Below are 24,790 nucleotides of genomic sequence, written 5' to 3'. Positions count from 1 at the left end.
GACTGTTCACAGGACTTCTGTCTGGAGTACCTTGTCATAATGCAGATACTTTGTCCCTTGATTACATCAGTCAACTTCAGGAAGTTTGCAGCTTAAGTGTATAAGCAAATGCACATTCTTCACCATCAGTAGGAATGGAGGCTCTGCTCCCTGCTGCCACATTTCATGTATGCTGCGTGCTCCTTAGGACTTGCCTGTTTCTTAAATAGGTCAGTCAATATGTAAAGCGGAACCTTAGCCAGTTATCACAGGCAAGAAAATCCGTATCTTGGGTTTCAGCACAAGCTGTGGGACTTGAGTGGAAAAAGCTACTTTTGTGAAGGAACAAAGCAGGGAGGAATTTGAATCTACTTTAGAGTAGCTGTGAAACTCTGCTTGGTATCTGCCTGGCTTTGTCCCTCCTAACAAAGCATTTGTTGTAAAGCTTATTGCAGAACAAGCAGCCCCATACTCCTTGGACTGTAAATTAGCAGGAATTCTACTGGAGTGGATCAGTGGCACTCTTGGGCAGTAACATATTTCTGACAGGACTGCTGCATGATAAGTCCAGTCAGAGCCAATCATAACCTCAAGGCCCAGGCAACACTTTATAAGGGATGTGTCCACAGCATCCTTTTCCAAGCACATTTGGCAGGGTAGTGCTGACTGGCTGGTATGACAGTCTTGTAGAGACCCTGCTCTTGAGGAATTGACACTGTAAGTGGAGTGGGAAATACAGACTGGATCAGTTGTTTCTGTTTGAGGTTGTCTTCAGTCTGTGATTGACTGCTGTGGCCTTTCTCACACGGTGGCTTGCCCTGGAAGGCGAATTACAGCTGCTTCATCCTGTTTTCAGGGAGTTACATATGCTGCTGAAATTAGAGTCCTGAGACTCATCTAAAGGTACTATCTGATACTGCCCAGTCAGAGCCCGGCACAGAATGTTCCCAGGGCTTCCAGTACTCCCTTCTGAAAACATCTCAGCAGCTTTCCTGGCAAGGAATCCCTTCCTGATGTCTCTGCCTTCCTTACCTTGCTATTTTGTGTATCAGAGTGAATCTGATCAAAAGGTTACTGCTACTGAAAGAGGGAAGCTTTATTTCCCCAGCTACCTCCTACACTCTCCTGCTTTTACTGCCTCTGGCTTTCATCGGATGCTTTAGTAAACTGATGTAGTCTACTAATGTCAGACAAGTAAAGCAGCAAAATGAACAAACACTTTTTTTCTGAATTAGCAAATAGAAATGTTTGTGAAAGTCCCATGAGTGCAAGAAAAGGGGAAGAAAGAGCAGAACTGGAGGATGAAGAACACTTGTCTTTCAGCATCTGCCAGCTGGTAGATCAGTGTGTGAAACTGCAGTTTCATCCTCTTATTTTATTAAACATTAGGAAAAACTGAAAACCTAGGACCGAATTCCGTGGTTCAGGGAGATCTCCCTCCTAATGATGCCAATGTATCTACAGGATAATTACCCTGGACTACATTCCTGGCAATGTTCAAGGCCATGTTAGACAGGGCTTGGAGCAACCTGGTCTAGTGGAAAGTGTCAGGGGGATGGAGCTGGAAGAGCTTTAAGGCCCCTTCCAACCCAAACCAGTCTGTGATACTATGACCACAAAGCATGTGAATGTAGTTTCCCTGCTTCTAGGTATAGTTTGGCAGAGTTCAACCCTTATTTGTGAATATTCTTCTCCTTGAGTGGAATCTAGGCTGGTCCCATATGTTAAAATTAAAACCCGAAAGAACTAGCTTGTCTCAGTGCAACACAGTGTGGTGATTATATGTCTGTATTGAGGTTAGAATTTCAGCATGTTATTCTGGATGAAGCCTGTTCTCTTCTGCTTCATACTGGGCCCGGTTTCATCTGTCTGGAAATGAGAGCTGATGGGGTTTGATAAATGGATGGAAAGGCTGTCCACCTCCACTGTGAGCATCAGCTTCAGAATCTCACTTACATAATGTGTTCCTCAGTGATTCACAGCAGTATTCCTGGCAGGCGCTGGGAGAACCATTCTCCTGCTCTCTAGCGGTAGAAACACAAAAATAAAGAGGCCAAAACTGTTCTGCTGCTTCAGGACAAACACATCCATGACCTGAAAATGGCTGCCAAATTACCAATTGATACCTTGGAAAATGGAGGTATCTAAGCTACCTGAGAAAAACCTAGTTTAATCTAGCATGAATATGCATAGTGTTACTTGAGAGTGTCAGAACAATCATTATGCTGGAAGCTCTTAAAGTGAGAACGTTTTGCTTTTCTAGGAGCCTTTGCAGGAATGCTTTTGCAGAATGAGAAGTTCCCACTGCCAGTATCATGGCCCAGGCCACGCAGTTGCTCAGTTTGGCAACAGCCAGTAGATAGCAGCAGTAAGCAGTCACTCACCAGTCTGCTGCCGCTTTGTGCTGGGGTGGACAGAGCAGCAGCATGTGGTGAGCAGCCAGTGTCTCATGCCAGAGCTGAACAGCCCTGTGATGTGGTTCACCAGGGAATAAAAGCAGAGTATGAGGCTGTCTAGCATGTTGAAAGAAAGGGGCAGCAGATGATCATCAGCATTGGCTGCCAGGAGTATCTCAAAGGTTGCTCCTGCCTATCGGGGAGGTGTAGCTATGTCCTTGGCAGAGCAGGGTCCTATATCTACTCAGAGCTGACTGATGGCTAGTAAGGGTCTCTCAGCAGGTGCATACTGTCCAGAGACTGGAAAACAGAGATCACACAGTAAAACTGGAGGCAAAACTAGAAATAAAGCTCTCACCTCCCTGCCTCTCGCCTCAGGGGTGGCTAGCTCATTGTTTAGCGTCCGCTGAGGACAGCAGTGGCATTGCACAATGTCTGACTCCTTGTGCTGGCAGAGCCCCCATGGTGTGTGTGGAGTGATCTGTGTAACTACCACCCTGTGTGAAACTGGGGTCATGTGGTCAAAGTAGCAATAGCACGGAGGCTATGGGCTGAGGACACAAGCCTTAAACACGCAGCTACAAACACATCACTATAAACATAGTTGAGTCCATATTAAAGTAAAGATGAATATGGGTTTTAAACATGCATTCATTTCAGAACAGTGACATGTATTAGAGCCTCTTTAAAGTCCTGTGTAATAAAATAAAGAGTTCTCTTTAAGGCTTGCTTTAACATAGGCAGCTCAGAGTGGAAGATACAGTGCTGCAAATTGTTTCTTTCTCCTTCCCCATCCAGTGGAAAATGAAGAATACAGAATCACGTGAATCTCTCCTTAATATAAGCTTTTTCCTACAGTCACCTGCTGACATGTGAGTAGTATGTGGTTTGATACCTGGACAGGCAGTCCCCAGCTTGACTGCCTCAGTTGCTGGAGTATCTATTTTAATCAGTGTTGTACAGCACCCTCTTCTGCTGAGAGGGGATGAGAAGTGGAAATCCCTGCTCTGTCTGTTTCCGTGTCTCTGAGAGGCATTTATGTACTGAAGAGCAAGGGAAGTATAAAAACTCAATTACAGCAAATAGGGGAGAATCAATAAAGGAATGAGAAGCTGACAGCGCAGAGATGGGGTTCATCACCACAGCAGAATCATGACACATGGCATTACAAGAGCATAGAGTGCTCAGCTGAGTTATCAAGATTGATATTTATGATGATGACTTGCAGTTGTACTGTTTAAAAACCACACCTTTTGGTAATGAAAACCTGCTGGCAAGATCTGAGCAAAGAGGTGAAATTGCAGGAAGAGTAAAATAAGATCAGTAAATCAAATGCTTTAAATCATCAGTGAGGCACACTACATTAGGGTTGGATTCAAGAAGGCAGAATTATTGGAATTGCAAGCATAAATTCATGCCATGCATGTGCTGGGAAACACGCTCACCTCCAGCATCTCCAGCCTGACCTCTGTCAAGGGCACAAAGGTAACAACTGTATTCTAACATAGTAATTCCCATCAACTGTTTCATGTTTCAGTTCAACAGAGGCTACACAGGCTTTCAGGACCCCCATTTTAGGACCATAGGAGGACTCTCATATTTTGCGTCTTCACATCAGCTTTCACATAAACTTCATGGGATACAGTCTGTGATGTTCATCAAGACCAGGTGGGTGCTGGTGGAACCTGAGAGACCTCAGCTGATTTTGCATGGGAGATTGTTCATTGCTATCAATCTGAAATGCAGCCCAACCGTGCAACATCAGTGCCTTCTCCCTGACCTGACTATGAGCCTTCTCTCTTTATTTTTTTAATTCCACTTGTTCTGTTTGTCTTTTGAAAACTTCCAGTTCCTAACCATATATTTGCCACTGTACAGTAGCCACAGCACAGGAACTGAAGGTGAATAAGGACCACTGAGTAATGCAGTACAAGCTCTTGTATACTGCATTGTTACCTCTTTTCTTATACATTCAAAGAAAAAATGAGAGACTACATAGTCATAGAATCATAGAATAGTTAGGATTGGAAAGGACTTCAGGATCATCCAGTTCCAACCCCCTGCCATGATTGCCTCACACTTAGACCATGTCACCCAAGGCTCTGTCCAGCATGGCCTTGAACACTGCTGGGGATGGAGCATTTACCACTTTTTTGGACAGTCTGTTCCAGCGCCTCACTATGCTCACCGTAAAGAACTTCTTCCTTATATCTAACCTAAACTTCCCGTTTCAGTTTGAACCCATCACCCCTTGTCCTGTCACTACAGTTCCTGATGAAGAGTCCCTCTCCAGCATTCTTGTAGCCCCCTAGCTCCATGTCCTGCTTACATTAAGGACACCAGAATCATGAAGTTCCAGCCTGGGATTTCTTACTTTGTCAGTGGTGTCTACTTAGAACATTCATACTGGATAGAGATTGAAGCACATCACTCCAGTTTCAATGGTAGGTCAGATTTAATAAAACAAGCATGTTCTGAAATGCATTTTGCAGAAATGCTTAACAAAGGCTGCTTTGAGTTCAGTGACAACAGCTGGATTTTGGTTTTAAGAGGCAGTGTTGAACAAGCGCAAGTGGAGAGAAATAGCTTATTCCAATGGACTGATTAGGGGATGAGGAATCAGGAAATCCTGTGGTTTATTTCCTGGCCTGCCACTGCTTCATGACAGGCCCTGATAAAATCTTTTAGATTCTCTGTAGTGAGCATCATATATCATCTTATGTAGCATTAAAACTTGCTTCAGTGAACAGTGACAAAGCCTAGCAGGTACAAATGTGCCTTGCTTAGAAAATTTAGCAGAGCACATGGTTTCCCTCTTTCAAAGGGAAAAGAGAGGAAAATAGAGAGGAAAATACTGGTGACTAGCATTGTCCCAGCAATGCACATGAGAGTGGTAACAGCTGTGTATTTTCTGTCCTCACTATGGGGAAAAAACAGATTTAAGAGTGCCTCTGCCTAGTTTCTCCCTATTTCAGGAAATCCTCTCTCTTTGGTCACTTTAACAAGAGGAACTAGAATGATAGAGTGGGTTTATTGGGAAAGAGCCCCTCAAACTGACTTGGATTTCTGGGGATCTTTAACTTTTTCACTTTCTTCCTTGTAATATGCTAGACAACGGTGACTAACAATTAGGAAGAGACAGCAAAACTGCCACGGGGTTTTAATTCTGAGTCCAGCATTAACTTTGTTGTGGCAGTCGGGGCCAGGTTGCCATTTTTCCTCCTTTTCCCTACAGAAACTAGGCAGAGGGTGCTGAAGTGAATTTGTGTACCTATTGTAAGTAGCATCTTTGGTACAAAGTAGAGTGAACTTATTTCAGTAGCTCCATGATTTTCATTCTGTGTATACCGAAACATTGCTGGAGGGAACTGAGTAAATGAATAGTTGGTCTTCACAATGCCTCCATCTGCTTTTTTAACGTGGCAGTTTATTAGACATTTTACTTAGCTACAAGGCATTAATGAAATACAAAAGGCTTAAGCTAACTTCATTGAACCTGGAAATCCGTGCAGTAAAGTTACACAAAATGGGAAATCTCTTATTTTGTCTTTCCTGTAGAAAATTAACATTATGCACCAGCAAAGTTTACCATTTGTGGCTTTTAATTCAGATTCACCATTAGGCCACACTGCAACACTCCCAGCAAGATACTGCAAGGAGCAAAGAGATGACCTCTGAGAATCCATTTTCAGTCCCTCTTTGAAGCAGGTCCGTATTGAAACTGGAACTGTGATGGTCCAGCCTGGTAGAAGCTCTCAGTACTCAGCCCATAAAAATAAAAAGGTCTGTAAGTGCACATGTGGGCTCATAGGACATGCTCATAGGACACTGTCGTTTTCCATGTAGGCATAATAGGAGTTGCATCAAGAGTATGGGAGAAGCCAAGGAATAGGAGGGAAAGGTATTGTCTCAGCTCACAGATAGAATCATAGACTGGTTTGGGTTGGAAGGGACCTTCTAAGCTTATCTACTCCAACCACCTGCAGTGAGTGTGGACATCTTCAACTAGATCAGGTAGCCCAGAACCACTTCCAGCCTTACCTGGAACATCTCCAGGGATGGGGCATCCACCACCTTTCTAGGCAGACTGTGCCAGTGTTTTACCACCCTCATAATACAGAGGTTTTCCCTCACATTCAGCCTGAATCTGCCCTCTTTTAGTTTAAAACCATCACCCCACATCCTATCGCAATATATACACACACACACACACACACACACACACACACACACACACACACGATATACACCTGTGTAGACTGAGACTTACACAACTCGGTGTTCAGCCTCCTGTTCTTACTGCAGCTCTGCTCTGGAGAGAGATTTTCAAATAGATCAGTATAACCAAAACCAGAAGTCTGAACTTCTGAGGACCAGAAACCTCCTACAGGACATGAACTTGGATAAATATGATCTACTTCAGTCTTACTTGAGAAGTGTGAAAGTGGCTTCTGTAAAGGGGAGTCCTAATGGTTTACAAAGGTCTCAGACATCTTTGAAGGGTCGTCAGTAACTGGAGTTAAGTGTGATCTGATTCCTACTGTCCCTTTGAATTTTCAAAAGGCTTTGGCAAATCTAGGTTTTGAAGAGACTAAGCAGCCAAATAGGATAAGGGAAGGTTCCGGCATGCGTAACTAGTTGGGTACACAAGAGAAACAGATGGTAAATGACCAGGCCTCACAGTAATGCCAGCAGAGCTCCTCAGGGATTTGTGTTGGGATGTGGGCAGTTCAGCATATTCACAAATGACCCAGGAAAGGGTGTAAGACATTTCAGTCACTAGCACTGCTCCTTTACTTTTCCAGTTTCTCTGGTTTTAACGTATAGAGGAACATTATTAACATTTATTCTCACCTCTTGTGTGGTACAACCTAGGACTAACCTAAATTAATTGCAGATTCAAGTCAGTATCTGGGATTGAGCTAAAGCAGGTCTCTTATAGGCAATACCTAAGCTTGGGTTTAAAATATCCTGTGACAGAGAATCTCTGAAAATCTCCATCATGTTAATCTAGAGGGCAGTTGCCCTCAACATTAAAAATTATTAGCTTAATTGTGGCCTGAAGGTGTGTAGCTTCCAGGCAGCAGCTCTTTTGCTACAATGTGCTGGTGTGAGGATTCCTCTGGGGTCAGGTCTCCACCTCTCCATGTGTGCACTTACAGATTATTATCAAATAATTACTTCTACTTCCTTTTGCTTAAACCAAAAAAGATTAAGCTCCCAGCATCTTTTCTGTTAAACTGCTTCTTCCAGTTCTTTTCCACTGAGCAGGATCTTCAGCTTAGATTTGGGGCTAAAATCTAATACAACCAGCAGAGACAGTTCTGAGTAGTTTAATCACCTTTTGAGTGTCTTCTGCACTGAGCAGGCCTTTCAAGCACAGACAGAATGACCAAAGCAGCTCTGCCACCACCCTCTTGTAGAGCAGGGAGTGAGTACATGGCCAAGGGCTACGTGTTTGAGGGCTACAGATCTGTCCCTTGTAAAAAGCCAAGTCCCAGGAAGATGTTTTAGCAAGTTCCGTGTCAGCCCTAGGCTTGATGGGAATACCAAGTCATGTTGAATCTCACATTCGTTAGATCTCACAGGAAGACTCAAGTCTTCTCAGTGTATTCAACTCCAGCCTTCTCCCTGCTGTAAGAAGTGAAGCATTCTGGAGTACTGGCAATTGTGGGGGCACACACCTGATCTGAACCTTTTCCTTGCTGAGAAGTTGGAATTTAAAAAAGCAACAACAAAATCTGTGAGTTTTCCCCCATGCCCCTCTTACTGATGAACTGGATATTTTTGTCACCACACATTGCTAAACAAATCCTATCACCTAATCCTGTTAAGTGAAACCTGCAAATCCAGGGAAGGAGAAGTCTTGCTCTAGTGAGATGAGGATTTGTGGAGGGTTTTGCAGCATGGTGAAAAAATAAAGACAGAACTAACAAGGACAGAAGTGGCTAATAATATATACACCATTTTTCTTCAGGCAGACTTTGAACAGCAGCCGGTGGAGCACCCACCATGACATGACATTGCTCAGAATGGTGTTTGTTGTTGTTGCTGCTTAACCTTAAGTGCTTCCTCTGCAGTAGAGTATGCACTGAGATGTCACCAGCTCCAGAGGGCTGTTTAAACTGACATTCCTCTATGGTAGTAGGAGGAGAAGATGGTTGCAGTATCTAGGTCTGCTTTACGAAGCTACTTTATATGAAAGTAAACAGCTTTTTTCTTATGGCAGTAGCAAACAGAAGCAGTAAGCAGAAATAAATAGGTTTTGCTAGTAACCTGCTAGACAACATATGAACATGTATGCCCAGGGAAGCTGAATGAACACATGTCCTGGGTGATCTCAGGCAAGTTCTTTATGCCAGACCCAGTGAAGGAAAAAGGTGGGATGTATTGCAGCATGTCACTCCTATGAGCCAACCAAGCCCACTGTGGGACACTGAACCTATCAGTCCGGTGCCTTGGTGGCTCTCTGGGGACCACGGGCTAGCCAGTGTGCTGAGCAGGAGACAACCCAGGCAGAAGGGGAATGCTGTAGCCACAAATTGCCTCTGCCCGTCATCTCACTGCAGCTCAGCCATGTGCAGGGCTGCACATACCTTCACATCATCTGGAACCCTGTCACCAAGATGTAAGCTTTATTTAAAAAGAAAACAACAGGCAGTTCTCATTCTCCTCCTAAACTGCAGCTGGTGAAGCAAATGTCACTTTCCTGTTCCCTTAGTGTCCCACAGGAAGCATCTTTGTGAAGTTGCTCCATTGAACACAAGATTTAAGATACCATCAGTCAGTAGGAGAGCACAGGAGGGAATATGATTCTGTCAGCTAATGGGTTAGGGAAAAATCAGGAAGGCCTGTCTGCTGGTCTTGCTCCCAGGAATGTTTCTGCACATCACACAGGAAAGGGCTTTGTCTAAAAAGGAGATAAAGTCTAGGAAGCGGCATGTGGAACTGCTGTGTCTTGTTCTGCCCTTGCATTTAGCAGCACAGAGCAGTAACATTAGCTGCAGTGTGCAGTTTTCTCATTGATTTCCCCAAAAAAAGCCTCAGTGTTCACAGAAGAGCCGGGTGAGAGGGATCCCTCCCCCTCACAAACACACACACACGAACACAAGACTGCCATCCACCGAGACACATTTATACAATGATGAACTGATCCTATCAAGGCAATGGCCTCAAGAGCCTATAGAGTTTTATTTAAACTCTTACACAAAGGTCAGTGGAGTGTTGAAAACAAATGAAAGCAGAGGCTGTGAAAATGAATCAGTGGGAGTCCCTGGGTGGACTTTGGGAAGTGCCATAGCATGGGGCAGGGCTGGTCTCTCTCTGCCTGTGCAGAGCCCAGCACAGCCTTGCTGCTTTGCTCCGGCAGCATCTGAGCATGTGGCCATGTTCAGTCAGGGCCAGCTTGTGTGCCACTGTGGAAGGTGAAATCTTAGTCCTTAGTCTGTAGGCCTGAGAATGAAGGAGGTGCCTGTGTGAACAGATGTGGCTAGCAAGTAGCATCCAGGGTACAAGAGGCACAGAGAAGAAAATGCTCTGTCTCCACCTTTCTGGGTTTACTGGGTATTTAATCTTTGTCAAGTGTACAGCACTTGAACTTCCTGTTATTGGGGTGTCCAAATCTCATTTTACAACTGGCCACTTGGGTAATACAAGCTAAAAAATACTTGGGTAAATACCAGCTAAAAAAAAAAAAGGGGGGGGGGACACCAGGAAAAGTGTATTTTCTCTTTTTTTCTCTTTTTCTCTTCTACCTATGCAACCTTCTTGTTACCAAAACCAACAGGTTTGGCTTTAGCTTTCAAAAGAAGGAAATTCACTTTTTGGTAAAGATAAGGTTTTCAGAATGTCGCCTTAGTTGGTTAAGAGCAAGAATGACCATAAAGAAGCTTATAATGAAAGTTCATCCCCTCCTTAGTGGCAGCATCACAGGACAACTTCATCACACAGAAAGGTGAATGTGATGCAGATAGTTCTCTCCTGCCCTCTTCTCATGTTCTTAGTTTCTTCTCTTCTGTTTTGGATCCACCCTTCTCTGTCTCTTTTCCCTGCTTTAGCACCTTTCAACAAAGCCTTCTTTAAACAAGCAAAAAGGCTCCAGATCACACTGAACTGGCATTTGAAGACCAAGAGGTTGTTTACTCTGCTGCTATATTCTGCTCCTGTGCTGTTTAGACTGGGACTGGACTACCTTCCTCTGCTGGGGTTTTGAGATCAGCAGGATTTTCTGGACGTTTCAGTAACACCCATGATTAAACAGAAACATGACAGACAGAGGCTCAGACTGGACCTGGAATGCTTTTTTTTGATCTAGAAGTGAGGTAAAAGCTTGATTAAAGAAACACAAACTTGCATGTGTACACATAGGCAGGTGCAAACTCAAGGAAACAGTCTCCCAATGTAGGATAGCCACGAGATCCTTCTGGATTTGAGTGGGTTATATGCAGTACCACTGAAGGGCTGGCTTCTAAAAGCAAAGCCCAAACAGAGGAGGCCTTTATTTTGATCTCACAGAATTATTTGTAGCCTTATCAACTGAAGCTTATTTCCCTTCCTCTACTTATCTACTGGCTCAGCACGGCACTCAGCATTGCTGACAGTTGCACACACTGCTGCTGAGCAGCAGACATGGCAGTGGCACAAATCACTCTCTTGCAAGATAATGGGAATGTCTTGAGGACTCAGGCTGGCCTAACCTAGTTGCTTGTTTGTAAAGGATGTACTTCTGCCAGTAAGGAATGAAATGCAGGCAGAAATACTCCATTTCCCTTGCCTTTCGCCATGGTTTTAGTGGCAGGGAAATTCTACTCCATTTAAGTTGCTGAGTGGGAGGGATGACTACCTGAAGCCCCCTCTGTGGGTAGCAGCATGAGAAGGGTATCAGTGAGGGGCAGTGATAAAGTATAATCTTCTGCTTGAAGCTCTCCCACTGCCATAGAGCTCAGACATGCTGGCTAAGCTTGGTTTTGCAATTTTGCTACCTTCAAGAGTTTAGAAATCCTGAATAAGCATGGAAATGTCTGAGTTTGTTCTCCCAAAATCCTGACATGACTTCTAGTATCTTCTCTGAGGAAATGAAGTTTATGCAGTCATGCTTTGTATCCGTCAGTCTGTCAGTTCCCTCCTACTAATACTTCAGCTTGTTTGATGGTTTAAAACAAATTTGACAGAGGGATTTTGTCTCGAAAATAGTATCTTCCTATATATTTGTGAAAGTAGGTAGTAAAGAGTAGAGTAAAAAAGAGTAAAGAGAGAGTTCCTCTTGAGTCATAGAAACATTAAATTAAAGGGTAATTTAGGTTGAAACAAATCTCTGAGGGTCTTCTGCTCCAAGCTGCTGCAGCCTATGCACTAGCCTTAAGAAATGACTAGACATGAGAGAATCCACTACAGTACAATTAGGAATTCTGGAGGAAAAGTTGGTGCTGAATCCTGCAAGTTAGGCTCCCACTGCAAGTGGGAGACTCCAGTGACAAGGCATAAATCTAAGGGATGTTTCTTTCATAGTATTTTGCGTACAGAGCATCTTGTTCCTAGTTAGTCTTATTTCAGGGTTTGAAATCTTCTGCTTGTCTTCAGCAGTTTGCTGCAGGGAGGTGCTGTTAGGATACATCCATTAGGAATTCTTAAACCAGAGCTGTTTAAATGTCTGAGAGGTGCTATGTCTTTGAAACTTTGCAGTTGCATTAACAGCACAATGTTGAGTTTGATTCACCAAGGAAGAGGAAGAGTTAAAGTCAGCCCTGACTGCATTTACCTCACTAAGACTTGCCAAGGTTGGGGGCTTCCATTCCTGTTACTGGAAACAATAGTACATTTCCCATCAAATCTAGCCCTGCCTGAGAATCCATAATAGTACAGTTCATGTAGGCAGGAGATCCATCGGTGGGGATAGCCTGCTGAAAGTGATCCATTATTCTTTGTGGGCCACAGCTCATTAAATGTGGGAGAAAGGCGCTATTTTGAGCAGGAGTCCTTTGCTAGGCACTGAGCTGATCCAGTCTGAGCAAACCTCCCCATGCTGTTCAACCCTTTCCTGATTAATTCCAGATGAGGGTAGCAAAACAAGCTAGTGCTTGGGTTTGAAATAGAAATTTGATGGAAATATACATTTGGAAGGCAAATTTTACTGAAGTCTAAGATACAAGCTGAATATCAGCATTTCATTGTGAATAGTGGAAAATTCCTCTGTAGAGTTTAGACCCTAATGTAAGAATGTGGGTACTTTGTAAACTAAAAATGATTGTGACTTAATCATGTAGTTGCTCTAATGTCAGATTCTATGTCATTTCTCTTCCTCACAGCTTCATATCTCACTACCTGTCTCTATTTTTCTAATTCTATGAAGGTTTCTATTCTGCAAGAGGAATATTAAAGGTCAGATGGCCAGACACTCATGCTAATTTGTTTCCAGCTGTGATTTTTAGCTCCTTGCTTCAGTGAGGGTTACCAGCTATTGCAAAACATGCAAGCATCCTGAAACTCTGGGAGGGTTATTCCCTGCATAGTCTGGGACTTTTTTCCATAGATACCAACACGGCTGGTTCTTTGGATAACATCTTTTTTGCAGTCCAGTGGCAGAGCTGCTTGTTGGTTGCAAGCATGTTCCCCACAATGTGTCCTAAATAAGGGCTCATTTTTTTAATCTTCGTTTTAAGAGTGAAGAGAATGGGATTGCTTGAGATTCATTTGCCCCTGGAAGCTGGAATGAATATAACTTTCCAAGTACTTCCTGATACAAACTTTTCTGTGCTGTTGTGTATCTCCTGCTGCTGCCTCTCTCACCAGGCTCCACAGTCTATTGTTGCTAGGGATCTGTTCAGTATCAATCTGCTCCCACTGATGGACTTTGAACTGTTCTTTCTCCCAACCCAAAACAATTCTTTTGTAGCAACAGTGGATTTTTCCTTCTGTCCTGATCTGTAGGACTCCTCTCCCCCCCAGAGTCCAGCATCCTGGCATGGATCTCACATCCCATTCCTCAGCTGTTTCCTTTATCCTGGCCAAATCCTCAGCTCCCGTCTTTGCTGTGGCTTAAACAGGTTTCAACACATGTTCCAGCAGTTCAGTCCGCCACTTTACTGCTTTTATAAGGAACATGGTAGAGCAAGAAAAACACACTGCCTGAATTTTAACAAGTGTGACAGCACACGTGGGTAGTTAATAAGGGTGAGGGAAGGTAGGATTTGTATATTTATGGTGATTATTTCTTTATTATCTTCTAGGTCTGATACCAGCTGCCAGGGCAGCAAGTGCAGACTCTGCCACTAAAACTCTGAGGTAGAATTTCCCTGCTTTGTAGTGTTGAATATTTCATGAATTTCACATGTCAGTTATGAGTTACTGCCTGCCTGTGAGGAACAATAGGCAGCTTTGGAAGGACTTGCTCCCATTCTTCCAATCTATAGCACATGTTTGTGGACTCCTTTTTCATCTGAAAACACAAGGATTCAAGGATAATGATGAAACTCTCCCCCATGCAGCATGCAGAAAACTTGTACTGCTGCTTTCTGTACCCTGAGCCAGAGGACTCTCAGTCTGTTCTTCTATAGTCCTGAGCTCCTTTGGAATGGAGTTTTTCCCATTTGCATTGCAGCACTGGGTTTTTATTAAAACACCACCACATATACATTTATAAATAAGTATCTATAAATACACATATATACATAAATGTATATATATGTATGTATATATGAGCTGGCAGAATCCCCTAAGAAACAAGTGAATCTTTGGCTGCTTCACTTGCGTTCTCCCTACTACATCCATTTCCTTTGTATCTATGCCAAGTCTTAGATGAGTAGCTGACAAACACTGCTTACAAGGAGATCATTTCCCTCAAAACCAGTTCTCCCTTTTCCTGGCAGGTGGGTTCTCTATCCCCCCTTTGGGGGTGCTGTGCAGGCAATGATAGGCAGGACCTGGTCCTACAGCAGTGCTGTCTCTTCTGAAATGTGCCTGTAAATGTCTGTTTGCTGACATGGAAAGACCTGCCATGCTGACAAATGCTGACAATAAATAATGTCCATGATAGTAGTTTCATACCATTAGACAAGGATAATTCCCAGCCTCCTGCACTTAATTCTTGGAAGGCTCTCAAATAAAGTATCATTATTTTGAAGTTCTCTGGGCACAAAATTGTCATTACATTTTAAGGACTTAATAACATCCTCAGAGTTTGATACCTGTAATTCCTGGAGCCAAGTGTCTAGAAGCATTTAGGAACCCACACTTGGAGACAGAGCTGCAGAAGCTTGCACCTTCTGGTTTTTAGCACTTTGGGCTGTCTGTTAAGACAAGGCCTAGATCTGTTAGAGCGCTGTCATTCTTATTTCTGGGCATGGGGATATCTGTGTGCTTCTGGAACAGTGCAGCAGTCAGCCTGACTCAGTCTTTGCACCTGATAATTTCTGTCCTAGCTACAGAAGTGATAAAGGAGCATTCTGCAGCTTGGATGCTCTGTTGTATTCCTTCCCCACTTCAGGGCTGTAAGAGAATCTTGTTTGTGTCACCAGATACAGCAGTGCTTGGAGAACAGTCCCAGAGAGGCCAGGACATAAAGAGGGTGTCTAGAATACCTGCAGCTGAGAGAGGACAAACAGCTTGAGCATGTCCTTTATTGCTCTGTCATTCTTTAGGAACATTAGGGACTGTGTTTAAAAAGCTGCATCAGTTTATGCACCTCATTAATCAAAACACATCCTTTTGGAAGGCAGTTGATTGCAGCTTAGGCACAGAAGTGCTTACACCTCAGCATCCCTAGTGCCTGGAGGAGGGAAGAAGAGGAGGAAAAAGACCTTTCATGCTGTCACTGGCTTGGTTCACATTATCTAATCTACGGGAGCATTTGAAAACTCAGATTTATTTCCCCAGAAAAGCTTGTTCTACCAGAAATTGTAATGAAAATAATATTAAATAATATTCACACTGGGTAGCTTCACTGAGGAGTATTTCAAATGAGTCACAGCCCATCTGGGTTGTGCCAGGAGGTGGGAGGATGAGAGGAGCAGGTGAATGCTTCAGAGAAAGGATTCAAGTGAGAGCAGGCAAACAATGATGAGGAAGAATGAGCTGTGTATCTGTATGGTGAAGTCACTGCTGATGCCTGCATTTCCTTGAAGTAAGAGCTTCAGTAACATCTGCTGCTTTAAATGCCAGAGGTACCTGAGGCATGTGGCAGGGGACTCCTGGAAAAGAAAAGGGGAATATTTGCTTATGAAAGCAGAAGTGCAGACATGGGTGAGGGTTTCCTCATTGCTTGCAGTGGGCATCAGTTGCCTATGTTTAGCCTCCCTTCTGCATGCCTGCGCAGTTCATGTGCTTGCCTTTTCCCAGGAGCTAGGATTTTAAATGGAGAAAACAACAAACATTTCAGAAAGCCTCAGATAGCAAATCTATGCAAAAATATAGGTGCTCTGTATATGGTTAAACAGATTCTTCATTTAACTCCACTGGTTTTAAAGGCTTTACATTAAGAAATCATTTGAATCTTAAGAGCTTCTTAAACACAAGGGAATAAACAGCCATTCCCAAAGAAGGACAAAGCAGGACTGATTGCCACCCCTTTCCCTCTCACAGAACAAAAGGGAGGGAAATGCCTGACTTTAGCCCTTTTTCCCCCACTGCTTTGGCCTCTGTTATATGAGGTGCATTGTAGCCCTCAATGAGAGAAAGCAGGCTTCCCATGCGGAGCTGCCGCTTTCCCAGGACCAGCCTCCCGACAGCCCCACTAGTGGAGGGCGAGTGTGCCGCAGAAAGTGCTGACTCAGGTGCCCACTGGGAAGTGGGTTTCCCCGAGTTGTGTGGCAGGGAGAGCCCACGCATCCCTCCTTCCTCGCCATCATTCCAGCAGGGGAGCTCTTCCAGATGCAGCTTGTTTCTCTTTTTATTTATTTGTTTTTGGAATGATTTCTACAGCTCCAGCCCCACAGTGGAGGAATAGTGCTGCTTTGCAAGGCTAACGGGGAGGCAAGGCAGCCGAGCTAAACCACACCTTCCACACCAGGGCTGCTTTGCACACAGGTGTAAACCACAGCGTTTTCCCCAGCCGGCAAACTCCTGCTGGGAAAGCCAGGCACTCCCTGCTCTGCATGCAAGTGAGATTTTCAAGGTGAACCTCTGTTTAGGTTTGGATTCACCCTTTCTCACAACCTCCCCCCCCCCCGCTCCGTGTCTTCACAAGCAAACCTGCAACAAAGCCACCACGACTCCAGAAGGAGCAGGGACCATAAGCATCTAAGAGGAAAAGGAATCTTCTTGCTCCTATTGTTCATGTATTTTATTGTATGCTTATGCTGCTATTGTTAAATCCCAGCTGCCCGGTACTTCTTGCCGTTAAACCACGGGTGCATCCAGCCTGGCGCTGCTGGCTAAAGCCGAGCCACGGGTGACTTTGGCTCCGCAGCAGGAGCTCTGCAGCTCCGCAGCAGCAACGTTGCGGTGCCCGCTGAGGCACACACCCCCTTGGCAGCCAGGCGTTGCCCTTTTAAGAAGCCCGGGTGCTGGCTCAGGTAGGCAGAGCCTGCGTGCAGTAGTCGCTCCTATGGCAACCCAATAGAATGGGATCACTTCATGAATATTCCCAGGAGCAGGAGCTGCATGAGGAATAAGTGATGACAGTGATGTAAGCAAGCAGTGGCTGCTGCAGGTTGCAGTTCATTGTGTTACTGGCCGGCAGGTTGAGGAGTTTGAGGCACCCGGGCTTGAGCTTGGCTTTCTGGATGATGTCTGCCCGCCGGGAGACACAGCACATTTGCATCTCGATGCCAACATGGCAAAGCGGCTGCTGCTGCTGCTGCTGCCGCCGTCCCTCACCTTCCAGCAAGAAGTGTACGGCTCTCCTCTAGACTTCTTGCCGGGTGCTCTGGATCTGAACAGACAGGGATTGCAGTAACACTCACCAAGGGGAGACAAGCAGCAAGTACCCAAATCGGGACAACAGAGGAGACGGGGGGGGGGCTTTTTTTGCCTTCTCTCTTTTTTGTTTTTTTCCTCCTTCCCTTCTGGATGCAGAGCCTGTGTTTTGATGCAGAGCGTGTGGATGCCACAGTCTGGTAAGGAGATGACACGCCAGTCTCTGATCCCTTCTGCCCCTTGAGCTGGGAGCAGGGGCCTGGGGGCAGTGACGGTTCCCTTCCTTGGGCAGAGCGGGGGGGTCTCTCCCTTCTTACTGAGCAGCAGCAGCAGCAGCCATGGACAAGCTGCCCCCCTCCATGCGGAAGAGACTCTACAGCCTGCCCCAGCAGATAGGACCCAAGGCGTCGATCATGGACGAGGAGGAAGACAGTGACAAGGACACCCGGAGGAAAAGCATCAGGCTGAAGCCGCTGCCTTCGCCCTCTGCTGGGAGCACTCGGGCTCTCGGGGGAGACCCTGGCCGAGGGGGTGACCCCGGCCTCGTGGAGACAGAGGTGGGCAGCAAGGGTGCCAAGACCAGCACCAACGGGGACTGCCGCCGCTTCAAAGGGAGTCTGTCCTCGCTGACCAGCAGGCACCTCCACGACGCGGCAGAGGAGAAGAGGCTGATCGGCGGCGAAGGGGAGCCGGCCTCCCCCAGTGAGGACAAGAGCCCCCCTGGCAGTTCGGAGCTGGAGCAGGGACTGCCAGCGCCTCCCCCACCAGCGTCCCCCCCGGAGCTCCAGCAGCAGCCCCCCAGGGCTTGCTCCTCTACCTCCATCAAAGTGGAAGGAGGTGGAGGGTGCGACCAGATCACCCCAGATGAGGAGCAGAGGCTGGGCCAAGCTGGTTTCATGCAGAGGCAGTTTGGGGCCATGCTCCAGCCGGGGGTCAACAAATTCTCCTTGAGGATGTTTGGCAGCCAGAAGGCCGTGGAGAGAGAGCAGGAAAGGGTTAAGTCTGCTGGGTTCTGGATCATCCATCCCTACAGCGACTTCAGGTACAATCCCCCCATCCTGGCCCACCCAAAACTAGCTGGTCTCCCCTTCCCCTCCCATGTCCAACTCAGACCTTTCTGCACAGTGCACACACCCAGGCAGAACTTTTCCTTCATTTCCTAGTCAGAGGAGCTGGAGGACACATCCAAGATCTGCTCCGGTCAAGCAATCTGCAGATTTCATTTCTATTTAAGCTCAGTTCTAGTGACCCCACACTAGCAGGAATTCTAATTTGTGTTTTTAAGCCAACAAATGTATTTTCATATTGGCTTTTTATAAGGGAAATCCTCTCTGTTAAGTTCAGTGTAAACGGGGAAAAATGTTCCCACCTGCTGCACAACTCAGACTAGAAGTGTGGTGGCTCCTGCTGCTTAACTAGTCCTACACCTGCAGTTCAGAGCATACGGTCTGCCTGATTCCTGGTTCACATCCTGGTTTTGTACCTCTTGAGTCCTCCCCCTTGTTCCCAATGAGTTAGGGCAGGATGTTGCTACTGTTGCTGTTCTGTGTGGCTTTGTACTGCAGCATCGCTTGTCAGGAATTGGTACGTGTAGGGGAGAGCAGCAGTCATTAAGAAGGAGCTTAACACCTTTGGTCTTACAGAGAAAGATTTTCTCTTTTGCATCTGCAGATCCATATTTGCAAAATTCATTTGGGTGGGGAATAGTTAACATAGTCTTTGCGAAAGTAATGGCTTGCTTTCACTCAGACAGCAACGTTTCCATGAAGATTAATAAGGACATTAACTTGTAAACCCTACACCCATTTTTTATGGAGTTCTGTATAGCAGAGAGGTTGGCTTTGGGTATTTCCCTGTCTCATGCCCAGGTGAATCGTTGTCTGCAATATGTATATAAAGTACTGCAATCAATAATTAATTACTTAGCGCAGTCAGTGGCTAAGGTTTATTGCTTCAACTTTCATTACAACTAGCTTACACCTCACATTTAAAAGCACACAGAAGAACATTCTTCAAACACATATCTATCAAACAACATGATTTTATGGAATTCTTGGACTCTTCATGATATCTTGCATTGGTCCCTGAATACAGTTAGACAGAAAGATAGTGGCAGGAAGGAGTTGCAGGGTGGATTTGGGTGCCCAAAGACAGAAGCCTCTTGATACTACTTTCTAGGGGTTTAGTAAGCAGTCCACATGCTTAGAAGACTCAGCACTGGCACCAGATTCCTGCACATTTACTTGGATTAACAAATGTTATTAGAAAGCTCTGTGAATTGGAAGACTGCACTGTCATTTGAATTCAGTGCATTCCAGTCTCCCGAGCACACAGCTGACCGAGCATATGAGGGTTTCCAGGAGCTACATCATGATACATATTCCTTGCAAGTACAATCTTACTCAAACCCAGATGGGAAAGAGTCTAAAATTGCCTCCCAGTTGTGACTGATCAAGTCATACTTCACAAACATGGTGAAATGGGAGAGTCATAGCTTTAAAAAGAACAAGCCCAATTTCATACTCTTGGCTATTGTTTGGATTATTTGCTGTGAGTCTGGAGTTTAACTACTTTACTTTCCTGGGTTACCCTAGCAAGGTGTTCTCAGTGTGTCACACCCTCAAGGAATTTGGGCTTTAATCTCTGGTTTACATTTGGGTTTATACAAAAGTAGCATTCCGTTTGTGTACCTTTTATGTATCTGTACAGTGGATCCATTCCCTTCCATCTTTCTGACTACGTTTTCAGCACAGAACCAAGGCTGGCAAACTTCAGTGGCAGGATTGTAGCAGTAGCTGATGAAACCACCTTGCCCAAGGTGAGATGCTCCTAAGAGTTTATGTTTTGAAGATTCTTAGTGAACCAGTCCTGCCTCCTTAAAATAGCACAGGAAACTAGGAGGTGAGTTTTGACTGCTGAGGTACTCGGCTGTAGGGCCACTCCTAGCCTTGCACAAAGGACCGTGATATACGGGTGAGCTTAGACTCTGCCCAGCCAGAGGATCACACTGAGGCTGCTAACAGCCATTCATGATGCATGCAGCTATATATGTATATATGCATGTGTGACTCCTTGGTATTAATAATATAATCCTCCCCAATGTAGCTTTGCATGTGTGCAGAGAAAGCACAGTGAGTTGGGTATCTGCACCCTGACGCAAGACACTCTCTGCTTAGGGTCAAATTCATCTGACTGCTTTGTGTTTATTCTCATTTAATGCTCGAAGCCTTGCACACAGATATGTGCCTTCTCCTCCTGTGCTATACCAACATCAGATGGAGCAGTGGTACTGATTGTACAGAGAGACATTTAAAGAGGTGGGGAGGAGTTGGATGTGCTACCCTATGGTCAGTATGTGTATTTTCCAGGGAACTTTGTTCACCTCTGCTTCTGGGTCACTTGCAGCATATCTGTTTGAATATGAATATGCTTAGGGAGAATGTGTGGGCTTCCATGAAAAATGACCTCTGAACAATGGCTGCCTTGAAGGAGAAGAGTGGGAGCGTTCCCAGATGCTCTTTGGGTTTTGCATTCCCTGCTCCTCTGAATACTGCTAAAGCATCTGTCTTGGAAACATCTCACATGAATAGTAATATTTTCTGACCTCTGAAATGCAGCAGATTGCACCAAAGAGCAGATATTATCAAACTGTTTGCAAGAGCTCTATCCTTGACCCAAAGGACTCTCTTTTCTGCTTTGAAAATTACGCAGTGCAATGCGTGATTGCTCCTTGTTACAGATGGGTGCAGAGTCTGGAACATCAGGACCTTATCTCCATTATCCTGCACTTTTCTGCCACCAAAACTGCACATCAGCATTTGGTGGACATGGTTCAAGTTAAATATTTAGACCCAGATCTTGGGTTCTGTCTTTTTGGAGAAATGAGTTTCACCTCTGAGAGTGAGCTGTATCTCCAGGCATTGTGGTAGAGCTCCAGACCTTGTGACTCTTGTCTCAGTACAGCTTGAGATGGGAAGTTTTGAATGGAACACTCCAGTCTATTTACTGAAGCTCAGTTCTGCTGCAAAATGACATAGGTGTCATTCCTCTGCCTTCATGGAATTGCTTCTCCTTCTCAGTGTGTGCAAGAAGATCCTGGTTTAGCATAGGACAGAGGCTTTCATCATAGGCTTATTACATTATCCTTTTAGCATCTAACATGGCTAATTCCAGTGGCAAATCTATGACCCTCCAAGAGTAAAGCAAATTAATATAGATTAAGTCTCTGTTGATTTCTGCTTTTAGTCCATTGTGAGGGGAAAAGACACCAAATGACCTTTATAAAAACCAAACTGCCTGCCCCTGAGTACTTGTGACTAATGCAGTGGACTGGGTCTGAAAGCACTTAAAAGGTGGCTTAGCAATTTCTAATGAAAATAAGAATCCTAGCGCCGTTTCTGAGGTGCAGCTGTATGTGCTAACGGCCTGAGTTTAGTTGCATGTGGGGTTGATTCCCCATCAGTGCAGAGCCAAACACTATTTCCTGCATCAAGATGTATCTGTGACTTTGAAAGCTTTTCCACTGGGTAGATAGAATTGTAATTTACTGCTAAGAGAAAGCATTGATCCAGTGCAATTGGTTTAATAAAAAAATTCCAGACAAAAAATCATCTATCTAGTTTGTAGCTGACTGAAGCATATTGGGTGTAGCTGCTCTCCAGAATTGCTTGTAAAAAGGTGTAGCGTGCTGCTTTTAGAAAGGCCTGAGAACAGAGACACTACCCGAAGGACTAGAATAGTCCAAACAGTGGATGTAAATTGAACTGAACATAATTCACTGCCCAGTAACCTATTAACTGCTTCACAGAAAAGAGAAGCTGCTGCCTCCTTGAAAACAATGGAAAATATCCCACTCGGTAGCAGACCCAACTTCAGATTTTAGGGCTTGTCTTTTCATTGTTCTCCTTTACTTGTGATAGTTGTGTACAAACAGATCCCATTTTTCATTTGCTTCCTCTGCCAGAGCCCCCTGTCTGCTTGGGAGCCTGCAGAGATTTCTGTGACACCCAAAGGTATCGGTGCTCAGATAGGGGAATTCCTGCAGAACAAAGTCATTTGCTCCCCTTCCTGCTGCTCCAGACCTCTGAGCAGTGTCATTCAGGGACACTCGTGGGGAATCACTGGGATTTACTAATTCCAGTACTAAACACTGAACTCAATAGCAGTGATGGGATTGAGCAAAAGTGGGGAGGATGCATGTTTCCCTTTTACACTCTCTTGAGTAGAATCGATTCCCTGCATTCCTGATGGGAATACTGCTCCAGCAATGAAGTCTGTTCTTCTTAAGCTTTCGCTGTGTTGTGAGGAGGGTGAGCAATGTGTGAAGCATACAGCACTGCTTCATGACTGCAGGTCACTTGGGTGGCTGTTGCTCTCCCTGCTCTCAGGCAGTAATGCCCTTTTCTGCAGCCCAGAATGCTGCTGCTTGCACCCCGCCTTGCTTCACGTTCAGAGGCTGCCCACAGCAGCAAAGTCCCCTCGTATGACTTGCCCACTGCTTGTAGCAAACTAAAATGCAAGCTACTCACTGAGCCTTATGTCCAGCAAATTGAAATTTGGGTTCAGAGAAACCTCTGCTTAGAGGGAAAGGTCAGGGACACAGTTGGATTCAGAGCAGAACCTGTCATTAGAAACAAAACCAGACTGCAGCTCAGGCCCAGGTTTATTGCTAGGCAGCCAGACTGTGCTGGCTTCTTTTCGTTTTCATCCTGATGGCAGTTGCTTCAAAATAGTGTGGGGCCACTGTTGGCTGAGGAGGGGGAGATGCTTTCTTGAAGTCACATCTTGCTGTCTCTACTGCAGACAGCTTTTCTGCCAGGGCAGCTGTGCTGGAGCAGAATGAGAGGAGTAATATGAGAGATAATCCAAATCCCACTGAACAGCATGGGCTGGATATCTGTTCTCTTCAGTGGGCTGTGAATTAGGCCACAGGAGAAGAAACATGGTTTTGTGACCATAAGCTAAGGAGACCAAACTGGTGCAGCCACACTTCCCATGGCCACAGGCAAGTCATCACATCTTCACATCATGATGGGGAGGATGAAAACCCCACAGTAGCCAGTCAGTGTGGGGTTACAGATTTTAGTATGAGACAGGTTCAATGCTGGAAAAGGCAGCATTTGAAATAGGAAGTCCTTGGTAGGAGAAACACCTCAGTGTATCACTATAATAAGTTTTAAGACTATGATCATATAATATTACAGTACTTTCACGTATGTTCAGGTGCAGAAACTGAGATGAAAGTGTATAAATAAATACTAAAACAAGAATTGAGATTTAAGATTCTGCATAAACTTAATTCAGGCCCTTCAAACATCTCTCTGCCACTAGATGAACACATTATCTCTTCAGAGAAGCCCATCCCTCATCCAGTGTGCACAAGGATGGTTCCTTTGTGCAAAACATTACCTTGGTGTTGTCAGTTTGAGTACCTGTTTTGCAGAGGACGTAGCATTACGCACATACCTTATGTTCAGAGCTCTGCCCCTGTGGGAGCAATCATTTGGAGGATTGAGCAGCCAGCCAGAGAAACCCGATGCCACCCACCCTCTTCCCAATCCTCTGATGTTTGTTAGTTTAGCTGTTGTTACAGCAAACCCCCCCCCCAACATAGCTGTGAATAATGACATAGTGTTCTCTTTAATCACCACATAAGAACATTATTGTAATCACAGTTTTGGGTTGAGTGATTTGCCTAACACCTCTGCAGGAACTTTTTGGTAAAGATAGGCTCTCCAGGGTACCGCTCATCTGCCCTCGCCATCGCATCTCTGCAGCTCCTTATCTCTTTCATTGCAAACCTTCCAGATAGTGCAAGAAATGAGCTCCTGTAGAAAATCTTTTTCCTGCATGCGTCTGCCTCAAGCCCTTCCTCTCAGGTGAATTCTATGGGAAGAACTGTTTTGAATCTTGTAATGACTCTAACAAAATATAGTCAACCTCCGTTCTGCTATTTCATAACCTGAGCTTTTGACTTTGCAGTCTCATTTTTAACGCAGTGCTTTTGTACAGTTGTTAAGATTTAAAAAACAAATCAATCCCTATCCTCATCACAGTCATCTCTCTGGATTCGTTGGCAGGTGTGGATCTTGTCAAGGAGATGCTCCACTGCCCTCTGCTCTGAATTAAGCAATGGCTGTAGCAGGTAGTTACAGCAAAGCAACGATGATGCACCAGGTTCTTGGGTTACTCTCCAGGCTTCGAAGGGAAATACTCTGCTTATTACAAACTCTCCCCTTGTTTTCTCCCCATCTTCTACCCCATTGTCTTGAACCTGCTGTTTTCCCCATCCCTCACTTCATGTTTGTGTGTCTTATCCCACCAGTCCCATCTCCATTATCTGGGCTTTTCGAGGCAGATTTCTTAGCCAGCCAGTCCTAGGTCCTGGTACCCATTTACCATCTGACCACTGTTTTCCACCTGGCTTTAGTTCTCAGTCATGCCCCTCCAGTGCCCCTGCAATGGTCCAGTTGCAATATACTGCACTTGGCTCTTCACTGAGGCTGGTTCCCTCCCTTGCCAGTCTCCATCCTTCAGGGTGTTTTTCTGTGACCTCTCTGCAGATT

General features: G+C 45.1%; 1 protein-coding gene across 2 annotated transcripts in view; it reads left to right on the top strand.

Annotated features, from left to right (window-relative positions):
- The window catches only part of HCN4 (hyperpolarization activated cyclic nucleotide gated potassium channel 4), a 136,002-nt gene that overhangs the window by 21,860 nt on the left and 89,352 nt on the right, over positions 1-24,790 (top strand). The window contains exon 1 of one of the 2 annotated variants that reach the window (XM_061349938.1): positions 16,731-18,267. The exons of the other annotated variant lie outside the window; for it this stretch is intronic. Within the exon in view, the coding sequence (XP_061205922.1) occupies positions 17,564-18,267 (704 nt within the window). The 5' untranslated portion in view covers positions 16,731-17,563. Of the gene's footprint in view, positions 1-16,730; positions 18,268-24,790 lie in introns of those variants that run through there. 2 annotated transcript variants of the gene reach the window in all.

Source organism: Neopsephotus bourkii, unplaced genomic scaffold (assembly GCF_033783945.1).
Source record: "Neopsephotus bourkii isolate Nb327-2 ecotype Australia unplaced genomic scaffold, CSIRO-AGI_Nbou_v1 NB_463, whole genome shotgun sequence".
Classification (NCBI taxonomy): Eukaryota; Metazoa; Chordata; class Aves; order Psittaciformes; family Psittacidae; genus Neopsephotus; species Neopsephotus bourkii.
Note: the sequence above shows the minus strand (reverse complement) of the source record. Positions and strands in the feature narration are given on the sequence as shown.